Consider the following 24,269-nt stretch of genomic DNA (forward strand, 5'->3'; position numbering starts at 1 on the left):
TGCTCCGGCATAGCCTTAACATAGCGCGTGCGCAGTTGCGCTCGTCTCCATTCCTCCCGCCTTCCTAGAAGAAGGCGGTGCGAGAGGCTGAAGCGGGGGCGGGGCTTCCAGAGGATCCTGCGCGAGAGCCCAGCCCCACCTTCGCCGACTGGGAGGGGCGTGAGCTTGCTTCCTCCGCTCTTGTTGGATCACGTGAACGGAAGTAGGGATCGATCATTTGCCCCGGCACGTCCGTGCTTTGCGTTCTGCTCTCCTGGAAGATGACAGCTACGCTGTCCAATGAGAAGGCAGCGTGGGGCGCGCGGAGGTGGGCGGCCTGAGAGCGCGAGTTCGGAACTTTGGTTTGGCTTTGGTGGGGAGGTAAGAGGAGCCTCCTGCAGGGGGGGGGGGGCGGCTGTAGCCCGGCCGCTAGTTCCTTAAAGCAACCGACCGCGTATCTAAGGGCGCTTGAGGTCGCCGTAGGGGGTTGGGAATCAAGCGTTAAAGACGTGCTTCTGTCGGTATCCCAAGGCGTTCTTGGGAACTCCGATGAGGCATTTCCTTCCTCCAACTTTGGGTTGCCAACGTCGGCCCTTCTGGAATGCGCCTGTGCCTCTGGAACGCGCCGTGTGGCAAGGTCACCAGCTGCAGCTTCTGTCCTGAGGCGCTCTTATTTTGTCCAGGGACAAGAACCCTTCCCCTCTTGCACGCGCTCTTCAAACTGTTACCCTCTTTCTGGACGCCCGCACCCCCAGGGCCAAATCAGTCTGCCTAGGGAACACTGTTTGTTCCCATGCACAGTTGCCAACGCAGAGATGAGAAAGGTTTCTCGAAAGTGTTAAGCCAGTTGCTAGGTGAATGGACTGACAAACCTACTTCTCAGTATCTTTTCTAGGCATTTTGCTGCATCAATGAAAAGCACTCAAGCTTGGAGTGCTCCAACTCTGTCATAGAATTGTAGAGGTGGAAGGGACCCTGAGGGTCATCTAGTCCAACCCCCTGTCATTGGGGGGCTCAGTGGCTAGGAGTGCCTTTTGCAAACTTTGGACAGTTCAGTGGTGGGCTGAGTTCAAGATGCTGTTCTTGGTATATAAAGCCCATAAGTCCTTCTGATCAGTTTACTTAGCCAGTATGTGTGAACTGCATTCCTTTGATCTTCAGAATCGGCACTTCTAATGCACAGGTGCTGCCATGCAAAAGGAATGACTCCTTGCAAAGTCCGCATGGGCATAGCCAGGATTTTTTTGGGTGGGGGACAGCTGTTCCCCTGTCCCTCCTTGGCCCCCAAAGCTTTTAGCATGCAATAAAATTGTAAGACTGTCATGATGCTGGCAGTGGGATGGGGAGCAAAGGAGAACACTGGCTGCTGATCTGGGAAGGAGAGAAAACAGCAGCCAAGATCTCTCTGTCATCATCATCATCATCATTATCATCACCACCACTGGTGGTGCTGGGCGGGGAGGGGAGGAAGTCTGAAGTGCAAGGTGTGAGGGGATGGGGCCTGGGTGAACTGTAAAGGAAGAAGGAGGGACAGGGTGAGTTGTAAAGAGGAGGGGTTAATTGGGATGGTGAGCAACACAAGCAGGGGCATAGGTAAGAAAAGATTAAACAAGGGGTCACCAACCAAAGGCCCATGGGCCAGAAGCGGTAGGTGGAGGTTGTTTGACCAGCCCACGAGCTGCCCCCGAACTGAGCTGCCCGCTTGTGCGCTGCGCTAAGGGTGTATATTTTCCCTCATAGGGCGAATAGCACCTTCTGGGGGAGATGGTTTTAATTTTCAGAATGGCATAGTGCAATCCAAATCCTCCAGCCTTGCAATTTAAATTCTACCTATAGTTCCTATAAACCCTTTAAAAGTATGCCTCATTTAGCTTTTATGTTAATGGGGTAGAGGAGGAATGAATTTTTAACCTATTGGGGATCTTACAATACGTCTGTGTCAGAAAATGATAAATTTATTTATTTATTTTATTTTTTTACAAACTGTTAGATTAGAACTTTGCTTTGGAAGGCAACTGGAAAAAATAGGAAATAAAAACTCCAGTCGCAATGGGTTATACTTGATTTCAAAGTATTCTGATGATCGCAATACTAGTGGAGCTTATCCTTGGTCTGTAGAAGCAGTCTAAGAAATGGTTAGTTGTAACAATGTATGTGTGATGTATGTGTACATATACATTCTCTTTCTCCTCACCCCTCAGCATCTACTTGGAGTTCTGGGGAGTTCCTGCCATTAGAAAACAGAGCTGGCCACAGTGTACTTGGTGAATACATCGGATGTTTAGTTCCCCCCACCTTGTGTCTGGTGTGGGGGAACTTTGAGGCTTCTCTGCCTTGGCATGAAGTGCACAATTACTGGGGGCAATGTGAAAGGTGAGGAAAGATTAACTATTTGGATTTGGGGTATTCAGCGGTGGGCAAAGTTGACTATTGCTTGATGTTTGACCGGGAAAGGGGCTTGTGTATGGTTACAGGAAGAAGGGAAGCCTCCTGAAATGAGCTTCTAAACCTGTGAAGGCAGGAGTAGGGAACCTGTCATTCTCTAGTTGGATTTCAGTTCCCATCAGAACCAGCAAGGTCATCTGTCAGGGATGATGGGAGTTGTAGTCCAGCAGCGCATGGACTACAGCTTCTCTACCCCTGTTATAAGGGGACTTTCCTGATGAGACGATAGTAAGAGTAGCAAGTGAGAATGTGTGTGTGTGCATGCACACATTTGTGTGTGTGTGCACACGCACATTTGTGTGTGTGGAGGGTGGGGTTATGATACCTGGATGGGAGTGTGACATGAGAAGAATGACGCATGTTTTGGCATGTCTGGGGCTTCTGAGTAAATAATAGGCCCAGGTGGTTATTTAATAGAAGAGGGATTCTGCAGGGGATGGTCTCAGCCTGCACAAAGAGGCAGGCTGAGGTGGAATGCAAGATCAGACATCAGAAGAGGCTTATGTTGATCCATACCTGCTCAGTGTTCTTTTGTCTCTTGTGCAGCCCTGGGGAAAGCGGTGCACTCTCTTTCCCGTGTCGGAGATGAAATCTACATTGAGCCTCTTCAAGAAGGGGTAAGATGGCAGGCTGGGAGGAGTAGGGAGGGTCTGTCTAGTGTGTTTATTGCTTATAACTCTCATAATGGAATGTTTAGCAGTGAGACATGATCTGTGAGCTAAGTGAAGGGAGTCTCTGTTGCAGAACAGCAACACTATCCTGGTATTGCAATCACTCTGCATGGCTGGGGATGGGGTATGCGGCCTTGGACTTGGACTGCCAGCTCCCACTTGTCCTGGCCAGCACATCCAGGGGTCAGGGAAGATGGGGGTTGTAGTCCCTCAGCATCCAGAGAGCCACAGGTTCCTCTGGCCTAAGCCATTGCAGCTGTCTCATTGATCAGCATGTTGTATGTGCTGGGAGCTGTTTGATCATGCAAGTTTGTCCTGTTTTGGAGGCAGCAATGCTATGTCTCTAGAAAGCAGGATTTCAACTACTTAGGACAAGGAAGCTAAGAGGGGTGTGGGGAATCTTCTCTGTGACAATGATGGAGTTAATGACACTTCCCATCCTTGTTTCCCCAGCTCTCCTTGCGTACGGTCAATGCGTCCCGCTCGGCCTACGCCTGCTTCCTGTTTGCCCCGCTCTTCTTCCAGCTCTACCAGCCAGGAGAATCGGAATCTGACTTGGATGCAGGTGGTTTCCGGTGCAAAGTGCTCATGAAGGTGAGGGGCCCATATGGGGCTGTTGAAAGGTCAGGATGGGGCAATGCAGGCTTTTATCAGAAGACCAATGAACTCCAACCTGATACTTGTTGCCTATAGTTCTCTTTGCAAGCACCAATGATGGCCTGGTCTGCACAAAACCCCATTTGAACCACTTTGTACTGCAGGTGATAGTGATGAAAAATCACTGCATAGTTGCAAAAATGGCATGTCAGAGAATAGGCTTGGCTAAGGAATTCTCTGACATTTAGTTATTTTTTTCGCATGCACTATTGTTTTTTTAAGCAAAGCAGCAGGCACTCAGTGGGTTGAGTGGTTGAAATGTGTTCCATATTGTGCTGCATAGATCCTTCCAAGTCAAGGATTTTCTGTCTCCCTGAGTTCTGTTCTGATAAGATGGTGAAGTAATAGGTGTCTCAGTAAGTATTAGACATGATACTGAATGGAACTTCCAGGTTGAGGAGCAATATACCTCTGAGTAACAATGCTAAGGGGGAAAAACTAAAGGACATTGCCTTAATGCCCTGCTTGCTAGCTTCTCAGAAGCATCTAGATCAGTGTTTCCCAACCGGTGTTCTGCGGCACACTAGTGTGCCGCGAGACGTTGCCTGGTGTGCCGTGGGAGGGAGGCGGGCGAGTCGGGCGGCGAGAGGCGGGGCGGCGGCGGCCAGCACACGCGGGGCGGGGAGCGAGCTCCCTCCCACATCCCATCGCCCCGTGCTCCGCGCTGTTGTAGGCCAGCCCTGCGCACCCGGGGGACCTCCCCCCGAGAGCGCAAGGCTTGCGGGCGTCAGCTGGCAGCGCGGAGCACGGGGCGCCCTTCGGAGGACGCCCTGTGCTCCGCGCTGGTGTCGGCCAGCCTTGCGCACCCGGGGGATCTCCCCCCGGGAGCGCAAGGCTTGCGGGCGTCAGCTGGCAGCGCGGAGCACGGGGCGCCCTTCGGAGGACGCCCCGTGCTCCGCGCTGGTGTCGGCCAGCCTTGCGCACCCGGGGGATCTCCCCCCGGGAGCGCAAGGCTTGCGGGCAGCAGCCTGCAGCGCGGAGCACGGGGCGCCCTCCAGAGGACGCCCCGTGCTCCAGGCAGGTGTCCGCAAGCCTTGTGCACCCGGGGGATCTCCCCCCGGGAGCGCAAGTCTTGCGGGCGTCAGCTGGCAGCGCGGAGCACGGGGCGCCCTTCGGAGGACGCCCCGTGCTCCACGCAGGTGTCCGCAAGCCTTGCGCACCCGGGGGATCTCCCCCCGGGAGCGCAAGGCTTGCGGGCGTCAGCTGGCAGCACGGGGCGCCCTTCGGAGGACGCCCCGTGCTCCGCGCTGGTGTCGGCCAGCCTTGCGCACCCGGGGGATCTCCCCCCGGGAGCGCAAGGCTTGCGGGCAGCAGCCTGGAGCACGGGGCGCCCTTCGGAGGACGCCCCGTGCTCCACGCAGGTGTCCGCAAGCCTTGCGCACCCGGGGGATCTCCCCCCGGGAGCGCAAGGCTTGCGGGCGTCAGCTGGCAGCGCGGAGCACGGGGCGCCCTCCAGAGGACGCCCCGTGCTCCAGGCAGGTGTCCGCAAGCCTTGCGCACCCGGGGGATCTCCCCCCGGGAGCGCAAGGCTTGCGGGCGTCAGCTGGCAGCGCGGAGCACGGGGCGCCCTTCGGAGGACGCCCCGTGCTCCAGGCAGGTGTCCGCAAGCCTTGCGCACCCGGGGGATCTCCCCCCGGGAGCGCAAGGCTTGCGGGCGTCAGCTGGCAGCGCGGAGCACGGGGCGCCCTTCGGAGGACGCCCCGTGCTCCGCGCTGGTGTCGGCCAGCCTTGCGCACCCGGGGGATCTCCCCCCGGGAGCGCAAGGCTTGCGGGCAGCAGCCTGCAGCGCGGAGCACGGGGCGCCCTCCAGAGGACGCCCCGTGCTCCAGGCAGGTGTCCGCAAGCCTTGTGCACCCGGGGGATCTCCCCCCGGGAGCGCAAGTCTTGCGGGCGTCAGCTGGCAGCGCGGAGCACGGGGCGCCCTTCGGAGGACGCCCCGTGCTCCACGCAGGTGTCCGCAAGCCTTGCGCACCCGGGGGATCTCCCCCCGGGAGCGCAAGGCTTGCGGGCGTCAGCTGGCAGCGCGGAGCACGGGGCGCCCTTCGGAGGACGTCCCGTGCTCCGCGCTGGTGTCGGCCAGCCTTGCGCACCCGGGGGATCTCCCCCCGGGAGCGCAAGGCTTGCGGGCAGCAGCCTGGAGCACGGGGCGCCCTTCGGAGGACGCCCCGTGCTCCACGCAGGTGTCCGCAAGCCTTGCGCACCCGGGGGATCTCCCCCCGGGAGCGCAAGGCTTGCGGGCGTCAGCTGGCAGCGCGGAGCACGGGGCGCCCTTCGGAGGACGCCCCGTGCTCCGCGCTGGTGTCGGCCAGCCTTGCGCACCCGGGGGATCTCCCCCCGGGAGCGCAAGGCTTGCGGGCAGCAGCCTGCAGCGCGGAGCACGGGGCGCCCTCCAGAGGACGCCCCGTGCTCCACGCAGGTGTCCGCAAGCCTTGCGCACCGGGGGATCTCCCCCCGGGAGCGCAAGGCTTGCGGGCGGCAGCTGGCAGCGCGGAACACGGGGCGCCCTTCGGAGGCCACCCCGTGCTCCGCGCTGGTGTTGGCAAGTCTTGCGCACCAGGGGATCTCCCCCCGGGAGCGCAAGGCTTGCGGGCAGCAGCCTGCAGCGCGGAGCACGGGGCGCCCTCCAGAGGACGCCCCGTGCTCCGCGCTGGTGTTGGCCAGCCTTGCGCACCCGGGGGATCTCCCCCCGGGAGCGCAAGGCTTGCGGGTGGCAGCTGGCAGCGCGGAGCACGGGGCACCCTTCGGAGGACGCCCCGTGCTCCGCGCTGGTGTTGGCCAGCCTTGCGCACCTGGGGGATCTCCCCCCAGGAGCGCAAGGCTTGCGGGCGGCAGCTGGCAGCGCGGAGCACGGGGCGCCCCTCGGAGGACGCCCCGTGCTCCGCGCTCGTGTTGGCAAGCCTTGCGCACCCGGGGGGCGCATGGGGCGCCCTGAAACAGAGGGTTCCCCATGCTGCGGACTGTAGCCGGACGCGCAGGGCGCCCTGAAGCAGAGCGCCCCTCGTGCCAGGCAGACATGGGCCAGCCCCACAAGCTCGGGGGACAGCGGGGAGGCGCAGCACCGCCATCCCACTGTTCCCCGACCTGGTTTTTTGGGGGGGAAATAAAGGGAAAAAAATTTTCCTTTATTTCCCCCCTCAAAAAAGTAGGTGCGTCCTATGGGACGGAGCGTCCTATGGGACGAAAAATACGGTACTTACTATTTCATAATAAAGTACTTATAAAATACTTTCTTTGTGTTTATTTGATTCCTATTAAAGAGAGTTACTTTATATATAGTCAATATAGGCACAGAGTTAATTTTTTAAACATTTTCTAATGGTGGTGTGCCTCGAGATTTTTTTCATGAAACAAGTGTGCCTTTGCCCAAAAAAGGTTGGGAAACACTGATCTAGATGACCATGGTCATTGGAACGCTGCTTTAGATGGATGCTTGGCCTGATTCAGCAGTGCAAGGATAGGTAGAAAAATGTTTTTGGTGTTTGTGTGTTCAGGGTGGAGGAGAGCTTTCAATATACAGGTTATTTTTATAAGCCACTGTGATTTTTCACCCTCTGTGCACCCTCTGTTGATTGCCACAAATACTTTCCAAGGCTGAATTGTTTTTACTCCTCCTGGAAGTAACTCTGCCAGAATGAGAGCACCCCAGCTCAGTTCTCTGAGACAAAGTTAGTGGCTTCAGCAGTAGAGTGTTTCTCTCCCCCCCCCCATTACATTCATTATATCCCATCTTTCCTCTCTGTGGCATAGGTGGTCTCTGTTTCCCCTCAGTTTTATCCTCATGACAAACCTGTGAGGTAGAACAAGCCTAGAGATAGTGTCTGGCCCAAGATGACACATTGAAGCTAAGTGGAGATATGAACCTGAGTCTTCTTAGGCCTAGTCAGACACTAACCACTGCCCCACACGGGTTCTGACTTTCCCTTTTGAGGAGGGTCTTTGAGGAAAACACATGCACAGAACTCTGGCTTTCCTTCTCGTTCCCTCCAGTCTTTCCTGGCTATCTTCCGCTCACTCCCCTCATTGGAGAAGACGGTGGAGAAATGCCTCATCTCGCTCAGTTCCCACGCTAGCCGGTTCCGTGTGAAGCTGTACTGCAAATATGGTGAGCGTTGGGGGTGGGGAAGAGGAGGAACCCTACTTGGGTGTGCAGAGTGATACCCTGGAAGAGTAGAATCCTTGAAATGTAGTCTGGGAAGGGACCCAAAGGGTTCTTTAGTCTAACCCCCAGCAGTGCAGGAATCACAGCTAATATGGTAGGAATAAATATGGCTGAAAGTGTGGCCTTTAGTGCCATCTCCAGTGCAGTCCATCAGGCTGCCGGTACTGAGTTAGGAGACAGGGCCATGAGATGGGGAGAAAATAATACAACCAAAAAAGGGAGAATCCAGTGAAAATCAGTTTTGTGAGTCATGAGCCCTCTGCCTTGCTTAATCCTGAGGAGCAAAGAGATACAGAGAATCCACAACCCTGAGTAAGGATCCTAGCTGGTTTCTGCAAAAAAGCATAATTGAAGATCATGGTCCTGTTCTAATGCGGGCAGAGGGTAGGGACACAGCGGTGACGGATGTCTCCCAAAGGTGAGGGTTTTCACCAGTAGTGGCTAGTGCCCGTTGAGACTGGCAGGCCAAAAGGCAGAGAGGCCAGCAGGAGGAGAAGCCAGAGCCAATGGTAGGCAAAGCCCACTAATTATAGCTTTATTTGTGCTTCTTTTATTGTATCTGCTTTTATCTTTCTCTATCCCAGTGAACAGCATTTCCATTGAAAACGCTAGCATAAGCTTATTTCATTTAATCAGAATCCTCATTTGAAATCCCTCTGCACTTTTGCTTTAAACTTCATGGGAAAAAGAAAGGTTCGTATGAATAGAAACAAGCTTCTCAGTTCTTTCACACAGCAATTTGGTGGTTCAACCACTGGTCAGCCCGTTTCACTTAATGCAGAAGATGGAGGAATCTTGAGATGCATGAGAAGCAAGAGGAGATGGAGGCTGTGCTGTGTGAAAGCTTTGCTTCCACCCTACAGGAGCAGTGTGCCTGGCAGACTTCCAGATTGGGACATTTAACCTGAAGGTGTCTTGGCATTCTGCAACAATCAAAAGGACTTTTCCAGCGACAGCTGTTGCTCGTGCAGTAATCCAGTCACTATCTATGCATCTTGAATCTAAAGATTTGTAGCAACATGAACTGGCTGTAAAACAAGGCTTTAAAAAGTATTTCGAAAGAAAGAAAGAAAATACTTCATTAGAGTTTTTCCTCCATCCCCTATATCTTGTGGCGGCTGTTCTTTTCCATTTTAGGCCTTGGGTGGAGTAGACCATTGCTGCCTTCTCCTTATGTCTGCTCCTTGCGTTGCTCAGAGTCTTCCGGGAGACAGAATGCCCTGGAGCCATTTCCCACTGTGACACTCTTTATCTATGTCTCTGCAGGTGTCATCAAGACCCATGACTTGTCATTCCAGGACTGTGAATCCCTGCAGGCAGTCTTTGACACAGGGCAGTGTGCTCATGCTCTTCATGCCCCTCCCAGGTGGGACCATGGTATGGTTGAGAGAGATTGCAGTATAGGGAGAAGGGAATGGGATGGATGAAGGTTCTTGCAATTGATGTGCATAGACCAGTCTACTTATACTAAAGATGCATCAACTGCAGCGTGGAAGGAATGAGGAGCATGGGTTGCTATTGGGTCTGGGAATCAACGGATGCTTTGTGTGGGCTGATGCTGTGCCATGGTTCTTTAATTAGGGCAAAGAGTATTATATGCAGAAGGAAAGTGGGGATGTTCAGCCATGAAAGCCACTTCCCCCTCTCAGCCCCTTTCTCTGCCACTCTTTCATCTATTTCAGGTTATTGGTGGATGCTGTGGTGCATTTTCCATTGACACAGGCTGAGGTGACCCTGGGTGCCAGCCCTTCTGGGAAGGTGACCTTGCGCAGCTACCTGGAAGAAGAGACAGGTGAGTTGTCCGCCGTGACCCGGCTTCCATCTTATCCCCAGAGCCCATCAAAGGAGGTGATACTTAATTTGCCCATCTCAAGAACCTTTAGATCACATATGAGGGCATCCTATATGTGCAACTGGGGATGATAGGAGGTGGAGAGTTCCTGCAGGGTCCCTGGCCTGCCTTTATGTGGCTAGCAGTTTCTCCTTAGCAATTTTCTTGTGGGAAGCGTTGACCGTGGTAGCTGTCAAATGAGGGCCTTCTTTGATCCCCACCTCTCCCTCAGAGCCCAGCCGGATGATGGTGACTGAGCTCTGTTTGAGCGAGGACGAGTTCCAGGCCTTCCATGTCAAGGAAGAGACGCAAGTCACTTTCTGCCTCAAGGAATTCCGCGTGAGTTTGCTTCCCCTCTCCTTGCCCTCATTTGAAATGGGTGGCCTTGTGCTCTTTCCAACCCGTTTCACCTCTCTCTAACAGGGCCTCCTGAGCTTTGCTGAGTCCTCAAATCTCCCCCTCAACATCCACTTTGACATCCCTGGCAGGTAGGCCTTCACGAGGGACGTTCTGGGGGGGGGGGGGAGCACCTTTGTGGCTAAGTGAAACTCCCTTCTGCAGGAGGCAGGAGGCCACTGAATGCCAGCTGCTGGGACACATCTGCATGGGAGGGTTAGTTGCCATCATGCTTGTGAGCTTCCTAGGAGGACCTGGTTGGCCACTGCGGAAGCAAGAGTGCTGGACCAGATGGTCTTTTGGTCTGATCTTGTAAGGTTGTCCAGAAGAGCAGCCCTGGTTTGTTGCCAGTCCTGTAACAGCCAGCAGCCAGACTTCGTTTGCTTCATTGCAAGAGTAGGGTCCTTGGCTCCATTAGCTGCAGCTTTCTCTGCCGCCACCCCCCTTGATTCCCCTTTAGCCCCCAAGCCTGTGCCTTGAGAATCCTGCTCTCACCAGTTCTCTCCTCACAGGCCAGCTATCTTCACCCTGGAGGACCCTGTGCTCAACGTGCACCTGGTCTTGGCCACTCTGGCTGAGAGAGAGAGTTCACAGAAGAACAACAACAGGTAAGCAGGGTTGAAGCTCCTGCACCACAAAATCTGGCACGCCCTGAAGTGGAGCAGGGTGCAGGGAGGATCCGAGAGGACAATGACATATTTGGTAGGAGCACCGTCTCTGCTTGGCACATAGAAAGGATTAATTCTGTGTTCTTGGCATCATTTTGTCATAGGTGTTTTTATAGCATAGTGAACAGATCTGCCTGTCCTGACCTGACCTGAGGTACCATCTTAGCAGCTATATACAGTTGCCTTGGTTACTCTTGGAACAGCTCAGTGTCTCAGCTTTCTGTTAAGGATTTTGTGATTTTTAGCCTTTTAAACTTAGGTAGTTTGTGTCAGTGTGTTTGGAACTGGGGCTTGCTTAAATGGATAAGGATGTGAGAGATGAAGGCCTTATGAAGTCCCTTCCAACCTTATGATTTTCTTCTAGCTTATTGAATTTCTCTCTTGGAACTCTCTTGTCAATAAAACAAACACCTTAGTCATGAATCCCCCAAAAGAAACCATTTCCATTTGTTGGGGTGTCTCTTCACAGAAAGTGCTTCCTCACAGCTCTGCTTCTTTATCTCTCTCATGCCAGCACATCCAAGCCTGCTTACGATTTCGCCGGTGATGACATCGATGCCTACATGATAGCCATGGAAACCACCTGCGATGGCACAGAGGGGGCAGAAGCCCCTCCCAGCCCCACCTTCCCCTCAAGACGCACCTTTTCTGATACAAGGGAGTTGGAAAGCGATCCTGAGGGAACTGTGCCTGGCACACCGCCACAAAAAAGGGTACGTGCAGAGGGATCAGAGCATGAATGTGTAGTGGAAAGTGTGAGGCATTGTGGCCCTGCAGATCTCTTGACCACTTTACAGTTCTAGTGGGTGCGCATTCAGTGGGTCAGAACGTACCCATAATGCAGGAGGCAAAAAAAGGTGGAATCTGTTTCAGTACAGGAAGGCATGATAGGCATAGTCTGTTTCGGCAGTATGCATCCACACAGTACAGGTCACAAGAGGGTGCATATTGAGCCTTGGAATATGTACCTGCTAGCGCTGTAATATGTTGCACATCCCTTACTTGATTCAGTTAAAGTTCATTGAAACTAGACTTCCATGGAAAGCAAAGAGGCTGCAGTCACTTAACAGCTTGGTTGTTCATTGGCTATATGTAGCTGGAGCACAGCCATAGAATTCCAGTGGCAGCAGTCAAGCTTTGGTAATGGCATGATTGCAAAATCTGGGTTTTTTAAGACAGTGGAAGGGAATCGGTAGGGTGTGGTAGAAACTAGACACTTAAGAGATGCTGTTAGCTTGGGAGTGGTTTGGAGGAACATGGAAACTAGCTGAACACTCAGGTCATGACCACAACATGCCCCCCACTGAATGTCATATGCTTATTTTCAAGTATCGTATTTTTTGCTCTATAAGACTTCACTTTTTCCCTCCTAAAAAGTAAGGGGAAATGTGTGTGCGTCTTATGGAGCAAATGCAGGCTGCGCAACTATCCCAGAAGCCAGAACAGCAAGAGGGATCGCTGCTTTCACTGCGCAGCGATCCCTCTTGCTGTTCTTGCTTCTGGGATTCAGAATATTTTTTTTCTTGTTTTCCTCCTCCAAAAACTATGGTCTTATGGTCTGGTGCGTCTTATAGAGCGAAAAATACGGTATATTTCTATGGCTTTCTTAACCTAATACATTTTTAATATTATCAACCTTGCAAGATTCTGGTATATCAACAGCGTACTATTTCTAGATCTCTTGCAAACCTGCACCAAGACATGTCTTTGCCCTGCTTTTGTTTCATTTGCAGTTCCGCTCCTTGTTCTTTGGGTCGGTCCTCAGCCCATCACAGCCCTTGGTCCACTCATGTACAAGCCAAGAGGTGTTGGCAGAAGACAGTGAGGGAGAAACGTGAGAGGTCCCCCAGCTACTGGTGCATGATACCTCTACTGCTAGAAATGAGATGTTTCAAGCTAAGCAGCTTGAGCCCTCTTTTGGGCTGGATCCCAGGCTGCCCCTCTTCAGCTCTCCTGCTGCTCCCCAGAGAATCAGCACTGAATTGTGTGGTTCTTCCATCATGGAGAAAAAAACCTTCTGTAGATAGAACCACACTGAGACAGATACATAGATCCACCTTCTTTGCTAAAGTATTACTGCACATCTTTGAAAGGGAGGCAGCTGCGAGAGATTAGACCTTCCTCCAGTGGGTTTGTGGCTAACATCCATAGACGTAGAATACTTATTTTCTAATAAATTTTTTAAAGATGTTTTGACTGTGGTGTGAATTGTTGCTGTGGTTATCCATCAGTTGCTGTAGCCTTCTTTTTACTGCCTTCCATTCCACACCTCTTGAGCCAGCCTTCTCTTCCTCCCTTGTAATTAACCTGTTTCATTGCTAAACCTATAATTTAGCTGTCGGGCAGATGGGAATTGAAGGCTGATTACAGGAAAGGGATCTGTAGCAGTCAGGGTGGTATTAGTAAACTGCAGGAGGTAGCAAAGGAGAGCATTGCTATTTCCTCTTTCCTTCTGCAGGCAGGTGAATATATTTCAGCCCTAACTACAAGCATCAGAATCATTGGCAAACGTACTTTGTTATCCCCTGTTGCCACAATATAAAGGCACTTTAAGAAGTCCGTCCCTCTGGTAAAACAACAGTGCCCATCCACAGTGCAGGCCTGATGTCTTTTCCAGATGGACTCCAGGGGAGGAAGTCAGCATTGTGCTCTTACCGCATTTTGGCTTGCCAGGTAGAACAATCCTCATCCTGTGCTGCTCTAGGGGTTCTCTTAACACGTCCCAGAGCTTATTTTGCAATGGGGGAACCGTGTTGTGCAAGCGGAAAACCTTGTGCAATTTCCACTGGTGGGATTCATCAGCTGAATCCCACTCCTAATGCAGAATCAATCCCCACCCTGTCAGTGTAGCTCAAAATGCTGTTAGCTATCTAATAAGAACTCTTGCCTTTCCTAGCCCAAAATATCTGTCCTTAGTAGGCCTCTAGTTCTATTCTACTGGCTAGGCACAGCTTCCTGTGTCCTGCCTTGCTTTTTGCTTAAGTCCCGCAGGATTGCCTTTGGCTGAAGACCACAGCTAATTCCTACAAACTGCTGATAACTGTGCTGTGGCTTGGGATTTAACTAGAGATTAAGCAAGCAACAACGGACCAATTCACATTAAGAAGGCAGGGGGAAAGGCTCCATTAAACAGCTTACGGTGAGGAGGTGGTGTTACATAACCCTGTTAGGAGTATCATGTGTTAAAAGTATCATAGGAGCTTTCAGGACAGCCCTACTGGAATCTAAACTGGGTGCATTAGTACACAGTATTTTACCGATTCCCAATCCACTGGTCTGTGTGAGCTAATGGATATAGAAGAATCTAAAATAAGGACCTTGTCTGCATCTTTAGGGTCCCTTGCGCAGCTCATGCTATTCATGCCACATACACTTATGCTCTTCAGAGCTAGGAAGCCTTCATGCCTCTACGAAAGGGGCTGTCTTACCACATAGTGCCCCTGCATAGCTCAGCTTCTCTATTCCATTTAAAGCTTGCAGGCAATGCAGGTAGGTGAGGAGAGTAAGATGGACTACAGAGATACCGAAGCAAGCCAGTTTTTCAACATGAAAGTCTTAAAACTGGTAAGCAGAGGAACCTGCAAAGGTAGTCACAAATGGCTCCATGTCAGCCAAAGTACAAAGGGATTTTAGCAGGCGAAATGTGGAAAGGTAATTGGGGACAGAGGGAAAGATGTCTTTTAAGATGCTTCGTCTTGATCGTGTAACTTGCTCCCATTTCTAAGAATGTGTGTGCAGCCTTGCTGCACCAAAGCCCCATCTGGCCCAGCATCCCATAACTGCACTCTCTCCCTACTTTAAGATTCCCAACAGCTGGTATTGCTGTCAGGCCCTACCCTCCATGAATTTGCCTAATCCCATTTTCAAGCCATCAAAGCTGTTGGCCATCACTACATCTAATGGAAGCAAGCTCCACCGTTTAGCTAGGCACTGTCGAAGGAGGACTTCATTTTATCTGTCCTGAATCTTCCAACATCCTCTCCTCCACACCTCCTAAGGAGAGCTCCAAGCTGCATCATGCAGCCCCATTCATTTTATTCTCCCCAAACAGTCGACAAAGGAGCAGCTACATAAGAATCTTACATGTTTATTCAAAAAGATGTAGTAACCCCCCATGGGGGAAAGGGGGAGCACACATCAGGACAAAGTTGGCAAAAAAGTCAATCAAAAATACCCCCAAAAATAAAGACATCCCCAATCCCAGGGGAGCAGAATTTTTGGTATTGAATTCTTATTCAGCCGCTTTCTTTAAAAAAATTACATGGCTGGGCCCTGGGGAGGTAAGCAGCCGCTGTACAGTGTAACCGCTACGCAAGACAGCCTGGGCCCCACACCTACATCTAGGGGGGCAGGCAGGGCTAGTTACTTCTTGGCTTTGGCAGAGTTGCGTGGCGGAGTGATTGGGCGCCCACCAGGGTTCAATCCACTGAACTGGCCATATTTGCCCTTATTCTTGTCAGCCGGTTTCAAGATCTGTAGAATTCAAGAAATGAGGGGTGGGGAAGGGGATAGGAGAGAAAAGATTAGTTTCAGGGTAAAAGTTTAGTGTCTCATTGCAACCCACAACCCCATTTTACCTCTCGTTCAGATGCTAAATAATGAAAACAACAAAACAAGGACTGAAACCCTCTAAGTCAGATTTTTAACACTTAAATCCAGGTCTTTAAACAGGCCTTAAGACCTAATCTATTTCAATACATGTTTTCTTTCTTGGTAGCTTTTTGATACTGCTAATTCTGGCATAATTTTTAAATCTTTTAAGCTAAAATACAGTGTTAATTCTTCTATTTATTGTTCTTTTAATTGTTTCATGATCACTTTTATACTTTCATTTTAAGGTAATTGTATTTCATGTACATAAATAAATAAAATGTACTGTAAAAGCTGCCTCAGCGGTGTTTTTATATCCCATTTTCCCTTCTCCCCTCAATACAGCTCCTAGGGGTGTTTGTGTTGATGGAATGATCAGAAGAGTGCAACACTGAATTTCTTCCATACATATTATCACCCTGTGGCTTTGGGATTTTTGTCCTAGTTAAAAATAGCACAGAGCTCTAGATGAGCACTGGGCAAAAGCTAACTGGAAGAGCTCCCAATGGAAGAATGTAAACAAGTTTCACATTTTTTTAAAAAAATTACTGTAGCCCCAGAAGGCTGGTTATTTGGGCATCTCAGTTCACGTTTGTACAGAAACATATCCTGTTAAACGATTTAGCATACAGAAAACCATTTTGAAATAGGACAGATAATTTATATGATACATTTAAAATCAAAAGAGGAATGTTCATATCCTGAGATCCCACACATCTTATGTGGCATCCAGCATCAGGAGAGTGGATCACCAAAAAATCTGCCTCTATTTTTTTTTTAAGGCTTCTATCCTCCTTTACAACCTACACACTATCAGAAAGGGTAGAGTACTGGCAACAGGAAAAGAGGAAACTGCTATGCTCAATAGTCTTTACCTGGAAGGAGCACATAAGAGTCTCATCAACACTCATCATTGCACCTGCATTATCAAACTCCCCACAGTAGTTTGGGGCAGAAAAGAGGGTCACCAGCTGCCGTTTGGCAAAAAACTCATAGCCGTCTTCTACCACCTATTGGAGGGGGAAGGCAAAGAGAAACAGAGGGAGGGGACAGAGAATTAACCGTGAAGCAGGCATAAATATGTACATATTCCCCACGTCCTGCTTGTGGGCTTCCCCTTGGCCAGGCTAGATGGGCCCTTGATTGACGCAGCAGGGCTCTTCTCCTGTTCCCACTCCCACAGCCCAGACACCCTCCCCTCTTCCAGGGTGGCCTCAGTGCCCCAACCTGGTGCGCTCGGCAGATCAAGTCCAGATCATGCTTGTGAAGGAATTTGGCGACAACTTCTGAGCCAAAGGTGAAGGAGACCCCGCGGTCATTCTCGCCCCAGCCCTGCACGTCTTTGTCAGGATCGGACCAGAGCAAGTCACAGAGCAGGCCCTGGTCAGGGACATCCGTGGGCCTCATGATCCGCCGAATCTGTTCCATGGACTGGAGGTCAGGCGAGAGCCCTGGAAAACAAGGTATACATACCGTCAATGCTGCCTAGGGACAGTAGGCGGAGAGGGGAGTTGTGCCAAATTTGCACCCTCTGCCAGGGTCAGCTCAAGCCATTGTGCTGCCTGAGGCAGAGCAGCGAATGGCACCCACCCCCTCCTTGAGTCAAGGCATATAGTACCCAAGGCCAGCCAAGTTATTCTGGCGCCCAAGGCAGAAAAATTACACAAACCTCTCCTACAGTTAAAAATATTAATAAAGCAAAACAGCCATTTGCTGCCCTTTTACATCACCCAGTATCATCTCCCCATGGCAGCCTCCTGACTCCGCCTAATGGTAGGGCTGGGCCTGCCCCTCTACGCATACTCTTTCCTTAACTAACCCCAACTGCTACTTTATGTCTTGACACATTGCAAGAAGGAAAAAAAAGAAGCAGTATCAGGAAATTACAGAGAAAGAAAAGCTAAATGGAATTAAGTATTCTACAGCATGAGTGCGCAGAAGGTAGCCTGATAAATTTTTGGATGATTTGTAAGAATCAATGGTGGTTTCCGATTCCTCATTATTTACAAACAGCACCAAAAAAGAGAGAGAGAGAGAGGCTGCAGCCATTTGCAAACCTACATGCCTGATCCATGGACAAGTTGTAAATATTTCAGCTGCGGCAATCCTTAGCTCAGTGGTAGGTAGAGCACCAGGTTCAATCCTTGGCATCCTATTTCCCTAAATATGCTTAGGATTGCACACAGTTCCTTAAAGCTGCAAGTTCTTTTTAAAAGTCTCCTCCGTGCCTGGCCTTCTACTAATTGCTAGTCTCTCAGCCTCCGTGCTCCTCACCTATAAAATATAAGTAATAACTGGTTGCCATCAACCAGGTGTGTGCAGCTCTGTTGGATGGTTTTAAACTTGTGTGTTGGACTCCCTTATCTGGAGCAACCCAGCTGCAAATGTGTACTTGTCTACGCAGGTCACAGAACGTGGAGCTTGCTGGGTGGAAGAGGCAGCTGCCTCTGCCAGCGGCCACTATTGTCCACCTGCCTCCAGTTACTGAATTTTATGGTGCCGATAAACAAACAAAACAAATCCTGCAAGCCCAAATCCAGTCCACCCCTGCCAAACACGCACTGAGCTGATGCACTCCCAGTGAGCCAAAAGAGACCTGGGGAAAGCCTTCGCTCCAAACTCCGCAGTAAAAACAAATGAATAAATGATGAAACCCTTGTAAAAAGTCTTGACCTTCTTCCCATTCATGTAAACATTTCCCTGGGCTTTTATTCTGCCCACCCCCCGAGGAAGAGCGCCAGCTCAGCATGCGCCAAGGCACCTAATTCCAAGGTAGGTTGTTCCCACGGCCTGTGGCTGCAGCATCTTTTGTTCTTTGCCAGAGGCAATGCTGGTTGCAAACCACCTGGGACAGGCCATGCAAACACAGTCGCCAGTGCCTGCCACCAGGCAGCAGGAGCAGCATTTTCTCCCCTCCAACCCAATCCCCATCTTTTCTGGGGCTGGCCCACCTCCATGGCAGCAGAAGATCTTCTCATCGACGATGGCAGCAATAGGCAGGCAGTTGAAGCAGTCCGTGAAGGTCTTCCACAGTTTGATGTTATAGCGCCTTTTACCTGCAAAAAGTGGGGGAATCGGGAAACATTAGCAAGGAAAGAGAGAGAAAGCAGGGGGTCTATTTTGAGAAGCCATGCTCCTGCAATGTAGGGGGCCAGGGTCAGCGGGAAGGGAGAAAAAGAAGAGCATCCAAGTAAGGACAGACAGATGCTGGGGGGCCAGAGTGACAGGTTAGGAGGGCCACATTTAGACCCCGGTCCTCTCTCCACCCTCCACACTTGCACACCCACAGTTCTAAATAGGAGCCTTGCACTCACATTCATCATAAAAGCCATAGATGCGGTTGATGCTGGCACACTCGTGGTTCCCCCGCAGCAGGAAGAAGTTCTCAGGGTATTTAATCTTGTAGGCCAAGAGCAGGCAGATTGTCTCCAGCGACTGCTTCCCTCGGTCCACGTAGTCACCCAAGAAGAGGTAGTTGCTCTCTGGGGGGAAGCCCCCGTATTCAAAGAGTCGGAGCAGGTCATAGTACTGCCCGTGGATGTCACCTGGAAAAGGGGAGGGGGCAGTTGATAACAGAAGAGGAGCGCTGATGGAACTGTTGGAAATGTATGACGGATCATAACACAGCTCTCTCTTGTTCTAAGCATGGGAGAGAGCAAGAGACCAAGAAGAGTACAAATGCAGATGATCCTCTCTCCTCCTCTCAGCTGCAAGGGTCTGATGTGCTTCTAAGGAAGAGGCGGTGGCACAGGTCCAGGTCCAGGTCACTGAGGTCTTATGCACAGGGTACCAGTGAACCCCTTTGTCCTCTCATGTCCTCATGCTCCACCCCTTCTCCGCTCTTGGCCCCACCCCTTACCTCTTCCTCTCTGCTTCTTTACGTTCTCAAATATTATTGTCCTCTTTTCTTCATCTTCTCCCCTCCTTCTACTTCCTTTCACCTGCTGATATTGCCTGTCTCCCTCTCCCTCTCCTTTTCATTTTGCTCACTTTCTTCTGCCACCTTCTCTGCCACTTTTAATTTGCTCCTCCCTGTGACTTCTGCCCCTTCCTAATGTCAACTTGCCTGAAACCAAAATGAACAGGGAATCAGATGAAGGTTCATCACTGGCAGACAGTGGCGAGGTTAAGTGACCTACAGAGTGAGCAGGCAGATTGCAGTCTTAGAGGGGAGGTCTGTGGGCGTCTCAAACCACCTGGGCCATGGGCCAGTGCCCCACTAGCATAGGACCTTGGCTGAGGCAGCAACAATAGCATTAACTTACCACCCATCTCCAAAAACAGTACAGATGTAGCAGAACTTAACGAATACATTCATACATGAATGTAAACGCCACAGATTGAATAAAAGTATGATGAACAAAAGCCGCTCGTGGGGAGGGGGATATAGGTATTCCCAGTTTACCAAAATATTGAGATGCATTTCAGATTTATCCCGCTTGAGCAATTATGGGCTGACGGCTGTACTAAACAGTAGGTTGGAAACTTACCGCAAATCTTAAGCGGGGCTTCCAGCTCCAACAGGATGGGCTGGCTCAAGAAGATTTCTCGCGACTTCAGGCACAGGCCCCGAATCTCGTTTTCGGTCAGCTGCACATTCTTGCCCGGGCGCGAGCCTTGCACTGGAAAACCAAAAGATGCCAGCTGACATCTGCAACACATGCCGCCCCATCCTTCGTAAACGCCAGTCTTCCCCACTCGCACCACATTCCCAGTGATCTCCTCTCTGGAAACAGTCCTGGTGCCCTGTCCAAATTTACTTCCTCTCCATGCCATGGAGATTGTCACATCACCAGAGGCAGAGCTGCATTCTTGACTTTGGGATGGCGAGGAGAGTTGGGCAGGACATGCGAAGCCAGCTCCCTTGAAGTCCACCAATGTGTAAGTGCCTCAAGAGGCTAGTACTGGAAATCTTCGCTTATCACATTAGAAGTCCTAAAGCTGCACCACACCTGCATTATTTACTTTAGCGCGACTTCTGTTCCAGCACCTACGTTACTCATTGCCAGACATGAGGCTGGTAGTTTTCCTGCCCCCCCCCCCGGCAAGTCTGTTGCCAGTCTGACCTATACCCTCTGCTGGCACAGAAGCATTACAAGATGCTACGAGGAGTCCAAAAATCTCAAAAATGCAGGTGGCTACTTCTGTTTAAAGGAATTCACCACCTTTAGCCATGCTCATGGGGACAAGAGCAGCAGAGCAAAACAAGCAGGATCAGTACACGGCGCTGGCATGTGAAAACCTAGAGCTTTGGAATTGCAGCTATGCTACCAGGAAGCCCCACCACCATTTGGAATAGGCTGGTGCAGAGAACTCAATTTTATAATAGTTACAAAGGAACTTTCATAAGGCCACCAGTAACAAGGACTGGATCCCAAATATTAGGCAGACTTGGGAGGTTTTTGTTTTTAAATACTTCTGTTTACTAAATGCAAGTAAATAAACATGCTGTTTAAAGGCATCTAGAAATGTCCTGATGCGGTTTTTCCTAATATGCACAGTGTGTGCGCAATATTTTTAATTTTATTTTTCTCATTAAACCCACATCGCAAGCAGAGCATCAGCTTTGATTGCAAAAGATCCCATGTTCAACTCCTGGCATCTCCAGGGAACCCAAAAGAGCTGCTTCCAGTGGGTGGAGACAATCTGAGAGCTAGATGAACTGATGGTCTGACTCCATACAAAGCAGTTTCTTGTGTTCCTATGAGTAACCAATGCTGACTAATACTAGTATGCCAGGTGAAGGCCTGATGGGCAAACCCAAGCAAGCTTAACTCTGACTGCCTGTTCTTGTGTACACTGCTGCTTTCTTTCAGCTTCTATCCTCTAGTTGGGCAATAGGAACAGAAGCGTCCTACCTTACAAGGCAGTGGTTCAGCATAGTCCCAGCCAAACTGAAATCTCATCGCACCAGCACAGGTGTACGTCTAGCTGGTCCGGAAAAACACAGCACCTTCCCTGGACTGGTTACAACCCGTCTTCCCCAACGGCCCTACTCTCAAGTAAACATGCTGAGGCTTGCGGCCCTTAGTTTCTTCCTGGGGGGGGGGGGTTGCCAGCGCAATGCCCCGTCTAGATTCTTGGCCAGATCCACCCGCGAAGAAGTGGAGAGGTTTGCTAGGGACAAGGCCCTTTCGGGGGCCTCTGGTCGTGGATCCAAGGCTACAAAGGGGACAGGAATCCGCCCCGCCCCGCCGGGCTCCGCTCCCAGGTCCTGACCGTCGCCCAGGCGGAGGTGGGCCGACACCTGCGCTCCACCCCGCCCACAAAGCCGAGCCAAAAAGCAACGCTATTTCCCCGTAAAGGGGAACAGCGCCTCCCTCTCTCCGCGCCGGCGCCTGCGGAGCATCGGGGCGGCTCGGTTCCCACGCTCGCCATGCTTGCCCAAGCGCTCAATAGGGTTCCATCGCCGTCATTGTTCGCATTACGTCGCGAGGGGCGCTACCCCGCCCGAAAGGCGGGCGCAAGGAAATCCCACGGGCGTCGACACGCCCTTCTGGAGGCGCCGCCGCCCCCAATTCCCCTTGCCGAGCCTCCATCCTGCTAGTTGCCCCCTTCGGATTCAGAAATCCGCCGTCCTTATCCAGGCCTCGCCTAGCGGGATGCCGCGAGGAGGGAGCCGCACCCGGAAAAAGAGGACAACAGCGCTTCCGCGGAGCGGGGAAGCTCCGAGTTGAGTCCGAGGGCGCCCACGCGAGATCACGGCTGTCTTACTGCATTTAGTTCTAGTAACCCAACCCTCCCTGCGGCGCGTTAACAGCGCCGCTTCCTCCACGGAAGTTCACGCCAGAGCCTCACTTTATTGGGGGGGGGGGGGAGCAGCTTGAGTCGCGAGTTTCACAGGAGTGGACTGGGGGGGAGGAAGCGTGAGGAGCACTGAATCCACGCAAAACTTACCCTGGTGATATACCTAATGGGAACCTCCCCCCCCCCAAAAAAAAGACAATGGAGAATGGTTCAGCTCACACACTCACACCAGCCATCTCCCCCCCCCTCCCCCGCAAAAGTGACTGTTGCGTGCGTGGGTGCAAAGCTAGTGCAGGGGTCTGCACGGATTTCTCGCCGCCGCGCGCGTTCGTGGTGGAGGCTGAAGCAGCAGCGTGAGCGGGGGCGCCTCCCCCGCCGGACATTCCAGCGCGGGGAGGGGAGCAGGGGGGCGATCGGGAATCTCCAGCAGCCCAGTCCAGCCCCGCGCGCAACTCTCCTCGCGGGGCGGCGGCGCCGCAGCCAATGGCAAGGGTCCCCCCCCAGCCCCGCTGCGCGCCCGGCCCCCCCCCCCCGGCTCACCTTCCAGGAGGCGCCCGATGATGGAATCCAAATTGAGCTTCTCGCCGTCCGACATGTCGGCCCGCTTGGAGAGAGGAAGCTGCGCTGCCTGGGCTCCGCTCTCTCTCCCTCCGCCGCTCTCTCTTTCCGCGCCCCCTCCCGCCGGCCCGACTCGGTGGTCCCAGCGCAGGCGAAGAGCAAGGGGCAGCGCCGGCTTGGCTCTGCTTCTACCTCTTCGCCGAGGAGCCTCCGCCGAAAGAAGCAGCGAGCAGGAAGGGCAGACGCGAGCGCACAGGCCCCGGCGGCCGCCCTCGCCGCCACCACCACCTACAGGCTGGAGGGATCAGCGCGCGCCCCGGAGCCGGCGAGCTGCGACTGCGCGGGCCGTGGCCTCTCCCCACAAAGAGGGAGGCGGCGGCCTTTCTCGCTTGCAGCCCCAGAGCCTTCCCTAAGGCGACTGAGGAAACGGCGTCCCAAGTGCCCAGAACGCTGAGCTTCCCCAAAGTACTTATTTCCAAGAGAATACGTATACTGTATCTATGTAAAAGAAAACATGAGCGACGCTTTAACGTGTTCACTTCCACGACTAACCTGTGAGGTCAGTCCCCATCTCCCACCCCACCCCACCCATTTTACAGATAGGAAGATTAACCCTCCAACATTCCTCAGAAAATAGGGACATTCTACTGATGTAGAATAGTGTCCCTGTTCTCTGAGGATTGGAGTCAAGAGACGCAACATTGATGTGGTGCACCACTGTAGTAGGATATAAACCCACTAAAGTAGAAATTTGCATTTGGCCTCTCTCCAGCTGCTTTTTCTGAGAATCTGCTAGAGTGGAAATTTCCGTTCCACTTCCAGGTTGTAGTTTCCCCAATTCTGAGGAACGGAAAGTAGCTGGAGCCATATGCCAAGAGAGGAGGGCAAACCTGAGTCTATACTTCTTAATAGCTTTCCTTGAGTATAGGCCAGGCTGCAGCTTCACAGATTACAAAATAAGCACATGGAAGGCATTTATTTGTTTAGCCGTTTATGTGTACATGTGACATTTATACCTTTTTCATTCTGTATTCACTAGATTGAGGAGCTATGATGCATGCTGCATGAAAAAATACACCCAAATTTGTGATCCTTTGATCTACATGTGCCTATACAGTGGTACCTGTATCGAGGCGGGTCGGGGCTGCTGATTCTTCTAGACCTGTCAGCAGCCTTTGACATGGTCGATCACGAACTCCTGGACCACCGCCTTGCCGACGTGGGGATCCAGGGCACAGTCCTTCAATGGCTGCGCTCGTTTCTCTCCGGTCGGGGACAGAGGGTGGCGCTTGGGGGGGAATTGTCATCCCGCCACTCCTTGGTGTGTGGTGTGCCCCAGGGTGCAATACTCTCCCCAATGCTTTTTAACATCTTTATGCGCCCCCTCGCCCAGCTTGTCCGGAGTTTTGGGCTGGGCTGCCATCAGTATGCTGATGACACCCAACTCTATCTGTTGATGGACGGCCACCCGGACTCTGCCCCAGACACACTGATCAGATGCTTGGAGGCTGTGGCTGGATGGTTACGTGGGAGCCGGCTGAAGTTAAATCCTTCGAAGACAGAGGTCC

General features: G+C 51.9%; 2 protein-coding genes across 4 annotated transcripts; one reads left to right on the forward strand and one right to left on the reverse strand.

The window, feature by feature from the left end:
• Positions 1-196: 196 nt before the first annotated feature.
• On the forward strand, positions 197-12,997 carry RAD9A (RAD9 checkpoint clamp component A). Of its 3 annotated transcripts, none has more exons than XM_081879218.1 (12): positions 197-360; positions 2,181-2,352; positions 2,971-3,041; positions 3,549-3,689; positions 7,740-7,854; positions 9,178-9,277; positions 9,594-9,703; positions 9,975-10,081; positions 10,166-10,230; positions 10,651-10,746; positions 11,321-11,519; positions 12,540-12,997. In XM_081879218.1, exons 2-12 carry the CDS (start codon positions 2,319-2,321, stop codon positions 12,642-12,644), a joined length of 1,143 nt encoding a protein of 380 aa, XP_081735344.1. In that variant the 5' UTR covers positions 197-360; positions 2,181-2,318; the 3' UTR covers positions 12,645-12,997. The 3 variants fall into 3 exon arrangements, with proteins under 3 accessions (XP_081735344.1, XP_081735346.1, XP_081735345.1); XM_081879220.1 differs by having other exon boundaries at positions 10,651-10,740; positions 11,318-11,519; XM_081879219.1 differs by lacking the exon at positions 197-360 and adding an exon at positions 448-833.
• A 1,880-nt stretch (positions 12,998-14,877) lies between these two features.
• Positions 14,878-22,961, reverse strand: PPP1CA (protein phosphatase 1 catalytic subunit alpha). The gene is made up of 7 exons (XM_081879245.1): positions 22,684-22,961; positions 19,887-20,018; positions 18,711-18,941; positions 18,348-18,452; positions 16,624-16,847; positions 16,272-16,406; positions 14,878-15,279 (listed from the first exon to the last, which is right to left on the reverse strand). The coding sequence occupies exons 1-7, from the start codon at positions 22,736-22,738 to the stop codon at positions 15,169-15,171; spliced, it is 993 nt and encodes a 330-aa protein (XP_081735371.1). The 5' UTR covers positions 22,739-22,961; the 3' UTR covers positions 14,878-15,168.
• Positions 22,962-24,269: the final 1,308 nt, after the last annotated feature.

The sequence above is a fragment of the Podarcis erhardii genome, assembly GCF_964252035.2.
Source record: "Podarcis erhardii genome assembly, chromosome: 1".
Taxonomy (NCBI): Eukaryota; Metazoa; Chordata; class Lepidosauria; order Squamata; family Lacertidae; genus Podarcis; species Podarcis erhardii.